The sequence below is a fragment of the Oreochromis aureus genome, linkage group 13, assembly GCF_013358895.1.
Source record: "Oreochromis aureus strain Israel breed Guangdong linkage group 13, ZZ_aureus, whole genome shotgun sequence".
Taxonomy (NCBI): Eukaryota; Metazoa; Chordata; class Actinopteri; order Cichliformes; family Cichlidae; genus Oreochromis; species Oreochromis aureus.
Window position 1 is genome coordinate 1,618,406 of NC_052954.1, and position 17,448 is coordinate 1,635,853.

A 17,448-nucleotide genomic window follows, 5' to 3' on the forward strand; every position below is an offset into this window, starting at 1 on the left:
TGGTGGAGGCAATATGATGGCATGGACATGGCTAGTGTGTTTTGACTGTGTGACAGCTGAGACGAGTAGCTGGGTAAATTCTGAAGTGCAAATAGCTACACTTTTCAGGTTCAGCAAAGTGTTGCACATCTGTTTGGACAGCACTTCACAGCACACGGACAATGTTTGTGGCACTTTCCCTTTGCTTTGAAGAAGCAACCCAATAGTTTCTCAAAGCAAACACACGGGCTATTGTTCAGGTAAATAGGTCACCTGATCTCAACCAAGTACAGCATGCTTTTCAGTGACTGAAAACATGACTGAAGGCAGAGAGGCTACATTTCAGAGTATACAGGTCTTGTTTTCAGTTCATGAATGTAAAATTCAAAAAAAAAAAAAAAAAATGAAAAAAAAGAACATATAGCCTTGAAAGTGTCACCAGAAAAATCACTAACAGGAAAAAGAACATGTTTTAGCTTTAGACAATTGCTACCAAGCAAAACACAAAACTTCTGGAAAAATGCTGCTTGGACTGATGTGACCAGAGTGAAGATATGTGACAATAATGCACAATACACAGCACAAACATCTCATAGACTTGGGTCTTGCTTTGTAGCCACAAGACCCAGGCACTTTGTAGTCACTGAGTAATCCATAGACTTCTCTGAGTACCAAAGTATTCTAGAGTCAAAGGTGAAGCCATCTGTCCAACAGCTAAAGCTTGGCCAAAATTGAACAAAATAACAGGACAATAATCCCAAGCTCAACAGCAAACCTAAAATGGAACGGCTGAAAATGAAAAGAATCGAGGTGTTGCAGCTAATATTTTAAAATAAGTATAGTGTTATATATCACGTGTTTTTGTTCATCTGAAGTTGTATTTACCTTATTTAAGTCCTCGTAAAGACTAGATCATGACTTTTTTATTAGAATTGGAATTGTAAAAAAAAAGAGGCCAAGCAGGCCATTAAGGGGTATGTGTGTCCCTGGGATCCCAGGGGGTATGTTGCTGGTGGGCTTTTTGCCCTGTGGTAGGGTCTCCCATGGGAAATTCATCCTGGGTGAGGGACCGGACAAAGAGCGATTCAGAAAATCCTTTTGAGAACCCTCATGGGAAACCTATGAGAGCCTTAAGGGAACAGTTCACACTGCCCAGGATGGGGTAACCGTGACCAGTGACCAGCCCTGGAGCCAGGCCTGGGGGAGGGTGAGCACCTGGTGGCCTTAGTCCATGGAGCCTGGTTGAGTGCAGCCCAAAGATGGGACATGGGATCAGACACTGTAAATCGCTTGGAAATGGCAGCGTAGCTTTCCCCCTTATCATGAGGCTCTACTATCTTCTTTCTGAGCTCCAGACTGATTTCCTTTGTCTTTGGCATGGTAACAGTAGTCCCTCACATGTGTTCAAGTGCCCTGTTCCTTGGAGTTTTTAATGCTAAATGAATGTTGTTAGGAGGCCAATTGACTGCACAAGTGTGGTTCAAAGCTGATTGGTTAATGACTGTGGGTGTGTTTTAAAAGCAAACATTCACATGGGGCTAATATTTTTGAAAACCCCATTTTTTACTATATTTGAAATAAAGCAAACCTAGAAATATATTTTATATAGCAAAATGTAACAAAAGCTACTAAATAGAACCTGTGAATGTTTGATTATATCAAGTTTCATCAATCCTGCAAAAATTAGGAAGAAGTGTAGGAAAATGTTCCATAATTTGTGGACGGCTAGTAAATTTGGCCTCAACTGTACCTGAAACACACCTGCTTTCCCACTTTCCACTGAACCACCTACCTTTCCTCTTGATTTCTGCTTGCCCATTCGCTGTAAGCCCTCTGAAACATATTGCAAATCATGGAAGATACTGTCTCCAGTTTCACCATGGGCACAGTTAACTTCTCTTTTCATCTCCTACAGACACTCAGCTCTGCTCTGCAGATTGAGTTTTCTGTTTTCCAGCCTGAAAATTCTGAGTTTTGTGTTGTGTAGGTTCATTCTGAGTCATTCACATCTTGTGTTCACAGAGACTGTTCAATATGTGCCTGAGTCAGCCAACTTAAAGACTATTAATTGTGCTCTTGGAACAGTTCCCTCAAAAATAATATTTTTGTGTGAGGTGTGTTCTTGTGGGAACCTCCATGGAGGCTTTTGCTTCTCCCAGAGCTGAGTGCCCCACTAATCCAGAGGTTCCCCTGTCTGAGCCTGGGGCAGAGGTCTCCATGCTGCCAGCAGACTCTACGCTGTCAGTGTGTGAGTGCGAGCTATTGGCTTTCAGCGCCAGAGCCCATTCCACATGGTCTCCGCATTCCAAAGGATCCTAAATCTGGGTCGTTGCAGTCCCAGACTGCCAAGATGAAAAAAGCAGACAGGAGTACTGGGAAGTTAGGTGTACAGCAAAGAGAGATGGCAAAGGAAGAGGCTCAGTGGCTAGAGAGGGAGAGGTCAAGCTGGATGTGCAGCAGGTCAGGGGAATTAATACTGATTACATGGAAATGTACAAATGAGTGAAAAGTGGTTGCTGAAAAGGTTGAAGGAGTACTTTGAAGATCTGATTATGAAAACTACAAAGAGAGAGAGAGGAGAAGGATGGCGGCTGGAAGACTACAGGGAGTGCAGAATTATTAGGCAAATGAGTATTTTGTCCACATCATCCTCTTCATGCATGTTGTCTTACTCCAAGCTGTATAGGCTCGAAAGCCTACTACCAATTAAGCATATTAGGTGATGTGCATCTCTGTAATGAGAAGGGGTGTGGTCTAATGACATCAACACCCTATATCAGGTGTGCATAATTATTAGGCAACTTCCTTTCCTTTGGCAAAATGGGTCAAAAGAAGGACTTGACAGGCTCAGAAAAGTCAAAAATAGTGAGATATCTTGCAGAGGGATGCAGCAGTCTTAAAATTGCAAAGCTTCTGAAGCGTGATCATCGAACAATCAAGCGTTCATTCAAAATAGTCAACAGGGTCGCAAGAAGTGTGTGGAAAAAAACCAAGGCGCAAAATAACTGCCCATGAACTGAGAAAAGTCAAGCGTGCAGCTGCCAAGATGCCACTTGCCACCAGTTTGGCCATATTTCAGAGCTGCAACATCACTGGAGTGCCCAAAAGCACAAGGTGTGCAATACTCAGAGACATGGCCAAGGTAAGAAAGGCTGAAAGACGACCACCACTGAACAAGACACACAAGCTGAAACGTCAAGACTGGGCCAAGAAATATCTCAAGACTGATTTTTCTAAGGTTTTATGGACTGATGAAATGAGAGTGAGTCTTGATGGGCCAGATGGATGGGCCCGTGGCTGGATTGGTAAAGGGCAGAGAGCTCCAGTCCCACTCAGACGCCAGCAAGGTGGAGGTGGAGTACTGGTTTGGGCTGGTATCATCAAAGATGAGCTTGTGGGGCCTTTTCGGGTTGAGAGATGGAGTCAAGCTCAACTCCCAGTCCTACTGCCAGTTTCTGGAAGACACCTTCTTCAAGCAGTGGTACAGGAAGAAGTCTGCATCCTTCAAGAAAAACATGATTTTCATGCAGGACAATGCTCCATCACACGCGTCCAAGTACTCCACAGCGTGGCTGGCAAGAAAGGGTATAAAAGAAGAAAAACTAATGACATGGCCTCCTTGTTCACCTGATCTGAACCCCATTGAGAACCTGTGGTCCATCATCAAATGTGAGATTTACAAGGAGGGAAAACAGTACACCTCTCTGAACAGTGTCTGGGAGGCTGTGGTTGCTGCTGCACGCAATGTTGATGGTGAACCGATCAAAACACTGACAGGATCCATGGATGGCAGGCTTTTGAGTGTCCTTGCAAAGAAAGGTGGCTATATTGGTCGCTGATTTGTTTTTGTTTTGTTTTGAATGTCAGAAATGTATATTTGTGAATGTGGAGATGTTATATTGGTTTCACTGGTAAAAATAAATCATTGAAATGGGTATATATTTGTTTTTGTTAAGTTGCCTAATAATTATGCACAGTAATAGTCACCTGCACACACAGATATCCCCTAAAATAGCTAAAACTAAAAACAAACTAAAAACTACTTCCAAAAACATTCAGCTTTGATATTAATGAGTTTTTTGGGTTCATTGAGAACATGGTTGTTGTTCAATAATAAAATTATTCCTCAAAAATACAACTTGCCTAATAATTCTGCACTCCCTGTATTATTGAATCAGGAAGTGCAGACAGGAAGAGGATGACGGTCAAGCAGAAGTCTCCACAGTGTATTATTTAGTTCAATTGTATTAATTATCAATTCATTTAAATTTATATAGCACCAACTCACAACAGCAGTCGTCCCACAGTGATATTGAGATATGTATTGCATTTATATTGTAAAGTAAAGAACCTATAATAATACAGAGAAGAAAGTGAATACCAAGACATGATGTTCACAAATAACATTGTGATATGTAGAGTAGGAAGCAGGTAGAAGAGAACGTGGAGATGTGCTCTCTAGAGAAGAGGAACTCATCAGTAGAAGCAAGAAATAATATATGTAAGTGACAGAGAGACAGGTGTAACAGTGTAGATGTAAAAACATGTTAGGGCTTGGGGCTGGTCCTAGCAGTACTGACTGCTTCAAGCTTTATTTGTGCAGAGCACATTAACTTAATAAAAATGGCAGTAAGATAGAACTACTGGGATGTAATATCTTCTAACAAACTAACATGAGCCTAAAAGAGTCTGTCATTTCACTTACTTGCTTACTGCATTTTAAAAAAAGGATTTTGAAAATCTTTTTTTATAAATTAGGTTTTGTTGAATGTTTAAAGTTTTTTTGTGTAAAACATTTTTTTGTTTGAGCAATTAAATGATGGATTAATAATATATTTATAAATATTTATTTATAATTACACGTATTATTATTCATTAAATTATCACATGATTAATGACTGCATTAATGTGTCAATCAATAAATTACATTAAAAAGTAATTTGTAAATGCATTTCATATTTCATATTTTACTGCAGATTTGCTTATCCATTCATAAAATGCTTTATTTCAATGTGCATGACTCCGATGCTCCTCCATACTTTAACACCTCAGCAGCTGTAAAAATGCAAAAATGGTGATTTCTGCAACAACATCTACATGTGTATATAACTATTTACTGTTCTTACAGCGTCGATGCCAGACAGCTGCATGCCAATGTTGATGACCACCACACTCAGCACCTGCCATCGGACCGTGTCATCCAGCATCAGTTTCCATACTGACAGTGTTTCCACTGACAACAGGGAGCGCTGCTCCTCCTGCATCTCTTCAATCTCAGCCTGGATGTTACATTTAGCTCTGTACCACTTCAGAGCTAAGAGATTGGGAAAAGAGAAAATACACACACACACTTATACTTATGTTTATATATATATATATGTATGTGCATATATATATATATATGCACATACAGTGGCTTGCAAAAGTATACGGCCCCCTTGAACTTTTCCACATTTTGTCACATTACAGCCACAAACATGAATCAATGTTATTGGAATTCCAGGTGAAAGACCAATACAAAGTGGTGTACACGTGAGAAGTGGAACGAAAATCATACAAATAAATAACTGCAAAGTGGGGTGTGTGTAATTATTCAGCCCCTGAGTCAATACTTTGTAGAACCACCTTTGCTGCAGTTCCAGCTGCCAGTCTTTTAGGGTATGTCTCTACCAGCTTTGCACATCTACAGACTGAAATCCTTGCCCATTCTTCTTTGCAAAACAGCTCCAGCTCAGTCAGATTAGATGGACAGCGTTTGTGAACAGCAGTTTTCAGATCTTGCCACAGATTCTGGATTGGATTTAGATCTGGACTTTGACTGGCCCATTCTAACACATGGATATGTTTTGTTTTAAACCGTTCCATTGTTGCCCTGGCTTTATGTTTAGGGTCGTTGTCCTGCTGGAAGGTGAACCTCCGCCCCAGTCTCAAGTCTTTTGCAGACTCCAAGAGGTTTTCTTCCAAGATTGCCCTGTATTTGGCTCCATCCATCTTCCCATCAACTCTGACCAGCTTCCCTGTCCCTGCTGAAGAGAAGCACCCCAGAGCATGATGCTGCCACCACCATATGTGACAGTGGGGATGGTGTGTTCAGAGTGATGTGCAGTGTTAGTTTTCCGCCACACATAGCGTTTTGCATTTTGGTCTCATCTGACCAGAGCACCTTCTTCCACATGTTTGCTGTGTCCCCCACATGGCTTGTGGCAAACTGCAAACGGGACTTCTTATGGTTTTCTGTTAACAATGGCTTTCTTCTTGCCACTCTTCCATAAAGGCCAACTTTGTGCAGTGCACGACTAATAGTTGTCCTATGGACAGATTCCCCACCTGAGCTGTAGATCTCTGCAGCTCGTCCAGAGTCACCATGGGCCTCTTGGCTGCATTTCTGATCAGCGCTCTCCTTGTTCGGCCTGTGAGTTTAGGTGGACGGCCTTGTCTTGGTAGGTTTACAGTTGTGCCATACTCCTTCCATTTCTGAATGATGGCTTGAACAGTGCTCCGTGGGATGTTCAAGGCTTGGGAAATCTTTTTGGAGCCTAAGCCTGCTTTAAATTTCTCAATAACTTTATCCCTGACCTGTCTGGTGTCTAAATCCAATCGAGAATCTGTGGCAAGATCTGAAAACTGCTGTTCACAAACGCTGTCCATCTAACCTGACTGAGCTGGAGCTGTTTTGCAAAGAAGAATGGGCAAGGATTTCAGTCTGTAGATGTGCAAAGCTGGTAGAGACATACCCTAAAAGACTGGCAGCTGTAACTGCAGCAAAAGGTGGTTCTACAAAGTATTGACTCAGGGGGCTGAATAATTATGCACACCCCACTTTGCAGTTATTTATTTGTAAAAAATGTTTGGAATCATGTATGATTTTTGTTCCACTTCTCACGTGTACACCACTTTGTGTTGGTCTTTCACCTGGAATTCCAATAACATTGATTCATGTTTGTGGCTGTAATGTGACAAAATGTGGAAAAGTTCAAGCGGGCCAAATACTTTTGCAAGCCACTGTATATATATACATATACATAAAAAAACCCCATATATATATATGTCTTGATGCATTCTCAATCATCCAGGAAAGTAAATCTCCAAAAGTTGAATCTGTTCATCTGGACGTAGCGTTTCTTCAGTCTCAGTGAGACTGAAGAAGTCACTGGATGAGTGACGAAACTTTTCTCCCACTAAACGCTACGTCCAGATGAACAGATTCAACTTTTGGAGACACATATATATATATATATATATATATATATATATAAAACTGGGGAGGAGGACTGTGTTCTGAGAAAAACTCCCTGGATTTATGAAATTTAAAAATAAATAAATACATAAATAAATAGCAATCCTTCTGAACTCCTCTGGGTTTCCACCTCAAGGCGGACTACCTAAAAACTTTGACTCGACTCTTCAATCTGGATTTTGTTCTGTTTCAGTTACATTTTTTTTCAGCTGAAGTAACGATAAGTGACGATAAATTAAACCTATCAATAAAATCTTCTTCTCTGCAAATTTGACTTCTTCATTAACATGCATGTTGCATTTCCTGTTTACTAGTGGAGTATTTGTGATCTGAATCTTATAAAACAAGACAGCTGCACCTTTCAACCTGCCTGTATGTCTGCATGACTGTTTCAGAGTTGTCTGAGTCACATGATCTATCAGTTGTGTGACATTTTTGGTGGAGAAGTCCACGACACACAACGCTGGTTGGTTTTACTTTAAACATTTTTAACATCTTTTGTTTTTGGATAAAGAATATACTGTAGCTAGGCCTGGATCAGGAGATGCTGAATCCACCGTTAGTTGTACTTCAGGAGGCTTCCTGTGAGGGTTTGTATTTTTCTAGGGTCTTTAACTTATAAAGTGCCTTGAGGTGACTGTTCTTGTGATTTGGTACTGTACAAATTAAACTGAATTAATTCACTGTGCTAATTTTCAATGATGGTAATTCTGACCAAATCCAAATCCAGCTAGGCAAGCTCTGCATGCACAACACATGCTAAGTAAGTCCCCTTTATTAAAAAATAACAGTCGAACTAAATTATGCTTAATTAGATAAAAGATTCACCAGACCCTTCGGTAGGTTTTTTTCATGTTGCTTGTGCCAAATCCTGACTTTGTCATTCAAAAGTTGCAGCAGACTCATCACAGCAGGCAGCCAATCATAGCCTTTGTTTCCTATTCTTAACTGACATTAGTTGCACCTTTTGTGGTCTTCTAATGCTGTATCTGCTTCAAGGTTTAACATATTGTACATTCAGAGAAACACTTCTGCAAGCTTTGGTTGTAATTAGTAATTATTTGAGTTCTGTTGCCTTCTTTGAAGCAGGATGGCCATTTTTATCTGACCTCTGGCATCAACATGGATATTTTTGACCAGAGAAGAGCTGATAACTGGATATTTTGTCCTTTTTTTTTTTTTTTACCATTATCTGTAAACCCAAGATGCGCGTGGAGGGAAATCCCAGAAGAACTGCAGTACCCGAGCAGAGCAGTTTATCTGGGACCAAAAGTGCCTCCTCGTGGCATTAACGAGGCAACTGCAAACATTACATCCAGTTTTCACAGGACATTTTCTTCACAAAAACCCTTCATTTAAAGCAGATACAATATTTTTTCAACATAAAATTGTCAAACTTACACATGCTTATGTGAAGTCAGCACGTTAGTGGACTTTACATAAGCACACCAAAAAGATGGAAAAAAAATAGTTAGGGAGCATGTTGACATGATTTCACAAAGTAATACCATAGATCTTCTCAAATCAATATCAGAGAGGATGATTAGAAGACACACACACACTTTATTAATAAGGGTCCCCAGTCTAGGCTCCCCCATGCTAACTAAGCCCACCTTGGATCTAAATGAGAGAGAGATAACTGAAGCTATACCGGTCGTAGCTGCAGAAGCCTGAATTGGCCGTTTTTTATCTGGAACTCGCGCAGCACCATTTGATTGGTATATACTTTTGACTTGTCATGATCTTAGCATTACTTCTGTCACTATCATTTTTACTTTGAATGCAAATTTTACTGCGTATTGCAGGACTTTTGGGTGGGAGCCTAAAGGCTTTACAGCAGGCTAATGCTTCTCTGAGCTATGCTACAGAAGTGCTGCTGCTTTGACTTTTCCCCTTTTTTTCTACTGTCAATTTCAATATATTGGCTGGCCACTATTAGCCTTAGTCGGTTCTCTGTCTCAGGCACATCTGATTGGATCTCTGTGGTGACCCAGAGCGTTTATTTATTTTGTAGTCCTTCTTTTAAGATTTAGTTTATTTTGTGTTTTCTGTGTCATGTGGCTACTTTTGCAACCCTGGTTTGAGTTGCACCTTAGTGAGAGTGCATGTAAAGGTGAGATACACGTGCGCATTGATGATTCTTCTGACTTCATCGTCATCTGGCATCCCATTCGACCACTAGTAAGCCACAACTCTGCATCAATTACCAGTATATATGCAATTGAATTAACAACTTTTATTTGATGTCTGTTTTTTAAGTAGCTGTCAATAAACCATTTATTTTATACCCTGGACCCCATCTCTGTCTCAAGTATAACAGACCTGAGTGCCTTCTAGCATAGTTTTGAACTAGATATTCTCAGGGTGGCATTTTGTGGTGTCCTTGTGATTGTAAAGTTTTTAAGCTCCCAGTCACCACACCACCACCTCAGTGTGTGTAAATGTGCCATGCTCATTGGTTTCTTTTGTCCTCATCACACCTCCTTGTGGCCACACTAACAAAGTGGCCACAAAAGTGTAACGTAAGCTGCAGCTTACATTATCACGGCTTCATCATCACTGGGGTTCAGTTCCTGCCTTCCACATTGTCAAACCTTAGAGTTTTATGAAAATGTCCTGGCTGTAGATTTTTTGCCTTTTCTCAGTTTTAAATACACATGTTACTCATTTAAAACTGTGAGGCCACCTAAATCCAGGATTAAAACTGACTGATAAAAAAGAGGCTTCCTTTTCTTTTTAACTTCTCTCTCTGTCCTGGAGGCAGACAGGACTTTAAAGCTGTTGGTCTTGATAAACTTGATCCTTATTTTCTTAAACTGGCTTAAGATTTTATAGTTGAGCCACTAACTTATATTTATAATCTTACCCTCATGAACAACAAGATCCCTGCCTTTTGGAAAAAATAGTTTGAAAATATTATATTTTCTGGATTCTCAGGAATATTTTAATCTCATATATTTTGATTTTTTTTTCTCAGAATATAGCACCCCTGTCCCAGCACCATCATTTTTAAATCAGGTCAGCGTGTATTGCTGATCATTACTATAATAGAGTACAAAATATAATCAATTCTACAGCTTTCTTTAAGCAGCAACACTTAAATGAAGCTAAACAAAATAAGAAGAAACTGCTGAAGCACAGTAAAGGAATAAATGTCTCAACTGAACATTTCTGTAACCCTAACCCTTCCTACAGAAATGGTACCGCTGTTTTTTTTCATCCTCCAACCTAATGTTGAACTAAAACAAAACTGACCTCTGATGGTAGCATGGATGTTGTGCTTCTCAATCAGCAGGTACCTAGGACTCTCTGGGAACCATGGCAACAACATCAGCTGGATGAAAGTGGGTACAGCAATCACTGAAAGAAAGAGGGGCCAGTGCTCCTCCTACAACAGTAACAAAACAGTTATGCTTACCAGCAATAAGTGGTGAGAAAAACACCACAGGGAGAAGCAATAATTCATTAATGGCAATATTTTGGTTTGGCAACAAATCAATCACAAGCCTCTGAAAATGTGGGGACTATGTATAACATTGTCTTTGATTCCTAAACAGTTTTTAGAATGCATTTTGTAAAACTCTTTGAATGTTTGAAATTGAAAGTCTTCAATCACATCTTGACTGTTTGATTTAAAGTATCCTGTTAGCAGTGTATGCTACAGTGCAGTCCACACGCAGGTTTTTTGACTCTACCTTTCCTAGAAGCTCGTGTAGGCCGAGGATTTGGGCAACAAAAACTCCAGTTCCAATGAAGATGCTCGGCACGAGACCAAGGAAACCTCGCAAGTTCTTTGGTGCTATCTCACCCAAGTACATTGGTACCACACTTAGAGAGATGCCTGCAAGAATAAGAGCAAAGAAGAAGACTGTTATAATATTACTCTGATTCACTTTCAAATATTATTTTCATAGTAAATAAAGTATATAAAGAGTTGAGAATGTGTTTATTATGGCAGAGGATTAGGGCTACTGGAAAAAAAAAAGTGGGGACGTTTGGTGGTTTCTCAATATTTCTTTATGGAGCTGCACACAGTGTGTGTGTGTGTGTGTGTGTGTGTGTGTGTGTGTGTGTGTGTGTGTGTGTGTGTGTGTGTGTGTGTGTATACCTGAGTGAATTCCTGTGATGAAACGGCCAATGATGATCATCTCAGGTGACCCACATATCCTGCTGAAGCCCATGAGTAAACCAGCAATAAACACCAACACTGTTGTGTTTACCACTGTCCCCTTCCTGAAAGTACACATACAAAGTACATAAAAGTAAGCGACCCAGAAGTTTAAGAAACAGCAAGGACAATAACAGAAACCCCATCCCCTGATATATACACAGTCATACACATAACCAACCCAGGATCATTGCAAAATGTCTAATAGACACACCAGTTCACTGTGTCTGTTTCACACTTTGCTTCTTGAAAGCATGAAATGGACATGGGACAAGAGGTGGCTGTAGCTCAGGTGGCAGAGCAGGTCAGCCACTAACCAGAAGGTCGGTGGTTCAATCTGTGACATTAGTCACAGAAATGTGTTTAAACAAGTATTATTAACACATTTTCATGTAAATACATATTAACTGCCTAGCTTAATCATTTCTGGCAATTAAGCACTCTGGAATGTACTTCATACGATTTTTGTTCACTACCAATTTCTTGGTTTTAAGCATATTATCTTCCTCATGCAACTTCTGCATGTGTGTTCATTTCACACTTTGGATAGTGTGAAATGAACACGGTGGACCAGCGTGACTATTTCACGCTGATATCGGCGTGCACACCTGTTTAAGTCCCAAATAGCCATAAAATGCTTACACATCTTGCTCATACGCTGTGATTAACCATAAAACTGCTACGTGAAGAAATTGATCAGCTTATAAATATGATTTTATTTTCATTTTAATGTAGACTGACAGGAATGTGGAATGGAAAAAAGAGAAATGTGTCATCAACCCATCATAATACATGATATTGAATAAGAGCATTGGTATTAAGCGTATTAATAGTTGAACATGAAATAATAATTCATATGTGATTTTCCTGATAATACTTAATACTGATCAGAAGCTAATCAGATATATTAATATATAGATATATTATATTATGTATGTTTAAGTTTAACCAATATAATAAGTAAGAAAATATAATCCATGAAATGATTCCAAGACAGGCCGGCTGAGAGGCTGTGACCTTGAACATGTCACACAGGCACACAGTGAAAAGAAGTTGTACTGAGTAAATTGTGGTTGGCAAACACAGTTTTTAATTAAAAGAATGTATTCCTCTGTGTTTGAATTGGATAGAGATTATATCAATATGAATATACTAATGAAAACTAATTGATGCTTGAAGTTTGTGTCAAATTATGTCTGTGGAAAAGTGGAGAGAGGATGATATGTTGTCTGCGAGAAGACAGGGAACTATGAATTAAGTGTAACTATGAATCTCACAGATGTAGGTGGGGTAGGTATTCTGTGTTTCTGGCCCTCCAACTCCCTCCTTCGGCTGAAGAGAGATGTACAGCGTACCGGTAAGGTGCCATGGAGACACTGTTTGTGTCACACACAGAAAAAGAGCTGTATGAATTAGTGGGCATTAAATCTATTCGGACCAGCGTTTACCACCCTCAGACTGATGGGCTGGTGGAGCCGCTGAATAAAACCATGTTTCGGAAGTGCATTAATGAGGATGAATGCAATTGGCATCCCTGGATAGACCCTCTGTTGTTCGCAGTGTAGGAGGTGCCCCAGGGCTCCATGGGATTTTCTCCCTTTGAGTTGTTGTTTGACAGAAGGCCGTGGGGGGTGTTGGACCTGATTAAGGAAAACTGTGAGGAAGGTCCAAGCCCAGCAAAAAATGAGATTTAGTACGTTCTGGACCCGAGAGCAAAGCTGCACACTTTGGGGAGACTATCATGATAAAATTTGCTCCAGGCCCAGGAACATCGGCAGAGGTGTTAGACTCAACCAATTTTCACTGGGTAAAGTGTGCGATTTACAAAAGCCTGAACCCCCAGAGCCAGCTCATCAACAAGACTCTTTAAAGATTCCGACTACGGAATGGAGAAATCATTAGCCACTTTCTTTATGTGGATGACATCAAGCTGTATGCCAGGAATGAATGACACATCTATTCACCGATCCACACCACTAGAATCTATAGCAACAACATCGAAATGTCATTTGGACTGGAGATGTGTAGTTGGATGGTAAGAAAGACAGAAGCTAGTCAGAACTGAGAGGGTTGCACCAGTAGAAAGCAACGCTGCAGACACTGAGGACAGCTACAAGTACTTGGGAATCATACAGGCAATGGGGAACACTGAGAGGCCGCTAATAAAGCTGCAACCAACTGCAGAGAGTAAGTCAAGTCCTGAGGAGTCAGCTGAATGGGTAGAATAAGAATAAGAATAAGATGCGGGCAATCACCACTTAGGCCCTATGGGTCAAAGACTAGTGAGCGTCAGAACCGCTATCCAGAATGAAACAACTAAGATCCATGAGTACATCAGGCAGGCGGCCACAACTGACCCCGCATGTATCGAATACGTCAGGCAGGAAAGAGGAGAAGCACGAACTGGAGCTACAATGAAAGAACTGGCCCCAGCATGTACAACCAGCAGAAAGAAGGAGTGGCTGACATCAAGAAATCCTACCATTGGCTGGACAAAGGTGGACTGAAAGATACCACAGAGGCACTAATCATGGCAGCACAGTAACAAACTCTAACCACAAGAGTTCACCACATCAGGCAAGACCACCAGGCTGTGCAAAGATACTCCTAAGGCAATCCAGTACATAACAGCAGGCATAAGATGCTAACAGGGAGGCCATACATGGGACTATAACCAAATGACTGCAGTGCATTGCCCACTGGCTGGCTATGCAGCACCCTAAACAAACTGTGATGTACTGTGTCTATCAGAATCAGCATAAATATTTCTGGCAATGTGAGCTACAGTGGCACATCTGTTGAATCACAAATGCATGAGCGAGCCTTGGCTGCTTATGATCCTGTCAGAATCAGTATTTCTTCTCTGGATCACTTTTGATAGTTACTGACCTGCAGATCCCACAAGAGCTGCTGTTTTGGTGATGCTCTGACTCTGTCATCTACCCATCACAATCTTTTTCGAGCCTTTTTCAAGCTCAGATTCTTACACTTGCTCATATTTTCTGCACATGAATGTGTGTTGACTGGCTAGTGCCCTTGGAAGTTGCTCTGCATTCCATCAGGACTGTTGAAATCTAAAAATAGACTAATATACTAAAAAGTACAAAAGTAATGTCTGTCTTTTCAGCTCAGTGTTTTCATAAATATCTTTGCCTTTTTGTGTCTATATTGTTCCTGAAAGCTCTGCTGGCTTTCCATGTTTATTGGAAAGTGTAGCTCCGTTGTATGCACAATTCCAGCTCCTGTTATAGATGACTTGAGCTGGGCAGGCTGAGAGACCTGAGAGGCAGCACAAATGGGAAATTTTAATCTGATCCAATTTATCTTGTTAAATATAGTGGAGGCAGATATTTTTGGTTTTGTGTGCATTAGTTGGGGTACTCGTCTATGCTTTCCTTTTTTGTTCCAAAAAATCCAAACCAATTTTCTCTCAGCTGAGGGTGAAAGTTTGAGTCTCTAAAACTTTTAAAGTAACTGACCTGATAATCTTAGAATCTGTGTTTGAAAGCACTGTAGTGATATTGCTCCTAATGACTCCTCCCAGTATATGACATAGCATATTCTTTTTATTTACACTGTAAAAAAAAATGCTTTATATAAATCTTGCATGAAATGTATGAAATATCAATAAAATTTTAAAAACATTGTCTGTGATTTAACATGTCTAATGTAAAAAACCTTGAAAAAAACTATAAAAGCTGTAAATCTTTATTTAAAAGATAAGCCTGTTCAATTCTAGTTTTATGCTGTAAACACAAATAACACTTGATGCATTGAGTGTAAAGTGACAACATTTTACAGATGGTAAAAGAAAAATAATAAAAATAGAAATGCATGATCTATATTATTCTTAATACAGATACAAATATAATGATTGTGAACAATAAATCATAAATGCCTGTGAAATTACAAGCTTGCAATAATAAAAATATAATTAGTGTTATTTAGTATTGTTTTAAATATAACTTAAAAAATAGTCAAAATAGTCAAAATATAATTGTAATTACTTGGCTTTTGCAGCAGACATGGTACATGTTGCATCTCCAACGCAAGTATATCGAACCTAAGTAGAAATAACCTGGTAATATAACACACAGTAAAGCTGTGTAAAGACTGGAGTAAAGATTGACTGTTGAACTAACTCTTCCCTTTCATTATATTAGGAGGAGTGTGGGCTTGCTAGAAAGCTAATGACTGAGGTGATGTTAGCAGTTTTCGCTTTTCAGCTACCTGTGTACAATACTTTGACTTCAGTGCACATGCTTCTTTGGATTTAAGCAGATGTATCAATTCAAGCGTCCCCTGCACTCCCACAGATTTGTTTTTCTTTCTCTCAGCAGATTCATTATATTATTTATTGGCGTTCAACCTTTTGGTTTATAAGTACTCAATTTTCATGTCTCTCATTCCAACCTTACAGATCACAAATGCATATGCATATTTATACTATGTAACATGCAGACTCCCACCACTATTTTGCAGCTTTTATTAGTGATCTATATAAAAAATATATAAATGTAAAGACCATTTTTCTCCACCGACTACTAATTGTTTCAGGGTTTGTCTTTTTTTAAGTTTTTGTATTTAATTCAGCAGATGCCTCTTCAAAATAAATCCAAAGGATGATAAAGCCCAGCAATTGCTGAATACTTCCTCCGTGTCCTGAGGCAGAATAACCAGGACCAGAAGCTGCTGCTGGCCTTCTACAGCACCTCATTGGAGAGCATGCTCTCCTACTGCCTGAGTGTTTGGTGCACAGGTGCCACTACTAAGAACAGGAAGACAGTGCAAAGGGCAATTAACACTGTCCCAAAAAATATTGGCTGCACTCTGCCATCCCTAAAGTCCATCGGCAGCTCCTCCTGTCTCAGGAAAACCAGGGCCTTTACAGGTGACTCTGTGCACCCTGCCCACCACCTGTTTGACCCACTGCCCTGTGGACGGTGCCTCAGGCCAAACAGGTCCCAAACCTCCAGACTCACAAACAGGGAAATCAGGATTCTTAACAAGCACTATCCCCCCACCCCTGACCACCCACCCACCAATCTGAGCCATGGTGAGGCCACTCCCACACAGACTCTCCTCAGTCCATGCACTACTTCCAAGCACTTTGCAACCTGTTCTTCAAATGTGTGCCTTTTCTATTGTGTGTCGTCCACTCGTTTGTAGATATCTCTTCTGTTTGTTTTTTTATTCCTGCTGTCTGACTATTTATATTTTATACCTGCATAGTTGGTGTGGAGCACCCATAATTTCATTGTACATGTACAATGACAATAAAGGGCTATTCTATTCTAATCTATTCTTAAGTGCTTTCAACCTAACATTCAAAGACATTCATACATCGGAGAGCAACTTGGGGTTAGTATCTTGTCCAAGGATCTTTGCCATGCAGTGATGATAAACTTCTGTTAAGGTATTTTTCTGGCATCCCATCTGCCAGAATATTATGGTGTTTTTTTTTATAATTTTATTTTTACAGTGTATCTTTACAGAGATTTTTTAAAATTATATTGTATGTTGCATATATGAAATTTCAGTCCACACATACCTTACAGTAGCATGTCTATACTTCTCAGTAATTACATTTCCCAAAAAATGAAGACAAGTGTTTTACCTGCCATAGCGTGTGACCAGCATTCCCACAATGAGTGAACCCAACAGACCTCCAACAGCAAATACAGACACAGTGAGAGAGTACATGAGGGTCAGGGTGTCCTCACTGAGTCCTGTTCCATTGCGTCCCACCACTGTCTTGTTGTAGAAGTCCTTGATGTACTGACAGTGTGAGGAAGAGCACAAATAGGACGCATTTAGATAACACAGACATAGAAATAACATAGAATAAAAATGGGCAGAAAAACAAAAAAGTATGAAAGCAAGACATCGATCCACCCATCCATTCATCTATGACCGGTACAGCGTCGGCATCATTCCAGCTGCAGCACCAATTTGTCTGTTGATCTCGCGCTCCCCTCTCCCCTCCCCTCACTCGTGAACAAGACCTAGAGATATTTAAAGTCCTCCACTTGGGGCAGAAACTTGCCCCTGAGCCGGAGTGCGC

The 17,448-nt window shown here is 40.2% G+C and overlaps 1 protein-coding gene across 2 annotated transcripts in view; it reads right to left on the minus strand.

Annotated features, from left to right (window-relative positions):
- slc2a15a (solute carrier family 2 member 15a) overlaps positions 1-17,448 on the minus strand; it is a 49,642-nt gene that overhangs the window by 10,687 nt on the left and 21,507 nt on the right. Inside the window, exons 3-7 of one of the 2 annotated variants that reach the window (XM_031727203.2) lie at positions 17,002-17,162; positions 11,325-11,449; positions 10,912-11,057; positions 10,472-10,604; positions 5,106-5,293 (exon numbers count right to left, since the gene is read on the minus strand). In XM_031727203.2, the coding sequence (XP_031583063.1) occupies positions 5,106-5,293; positions 10,472-10,604; positions 10,912-11,057; positions 11,325-11,449; positions 17,002-17,162 (753 nt within the window). Of the gene's footprint in view, positions 1-5,105; positions 5,294-10,471; positions 10,605-10,911; positions 11,058-11,324; positions 11,450-12,661; positions 13,591-17,001; positions 17,163-17,448 lie in introns of those variants that run through there. The other variant, XM_039622191.1, reaches the window with a different exon arrangement.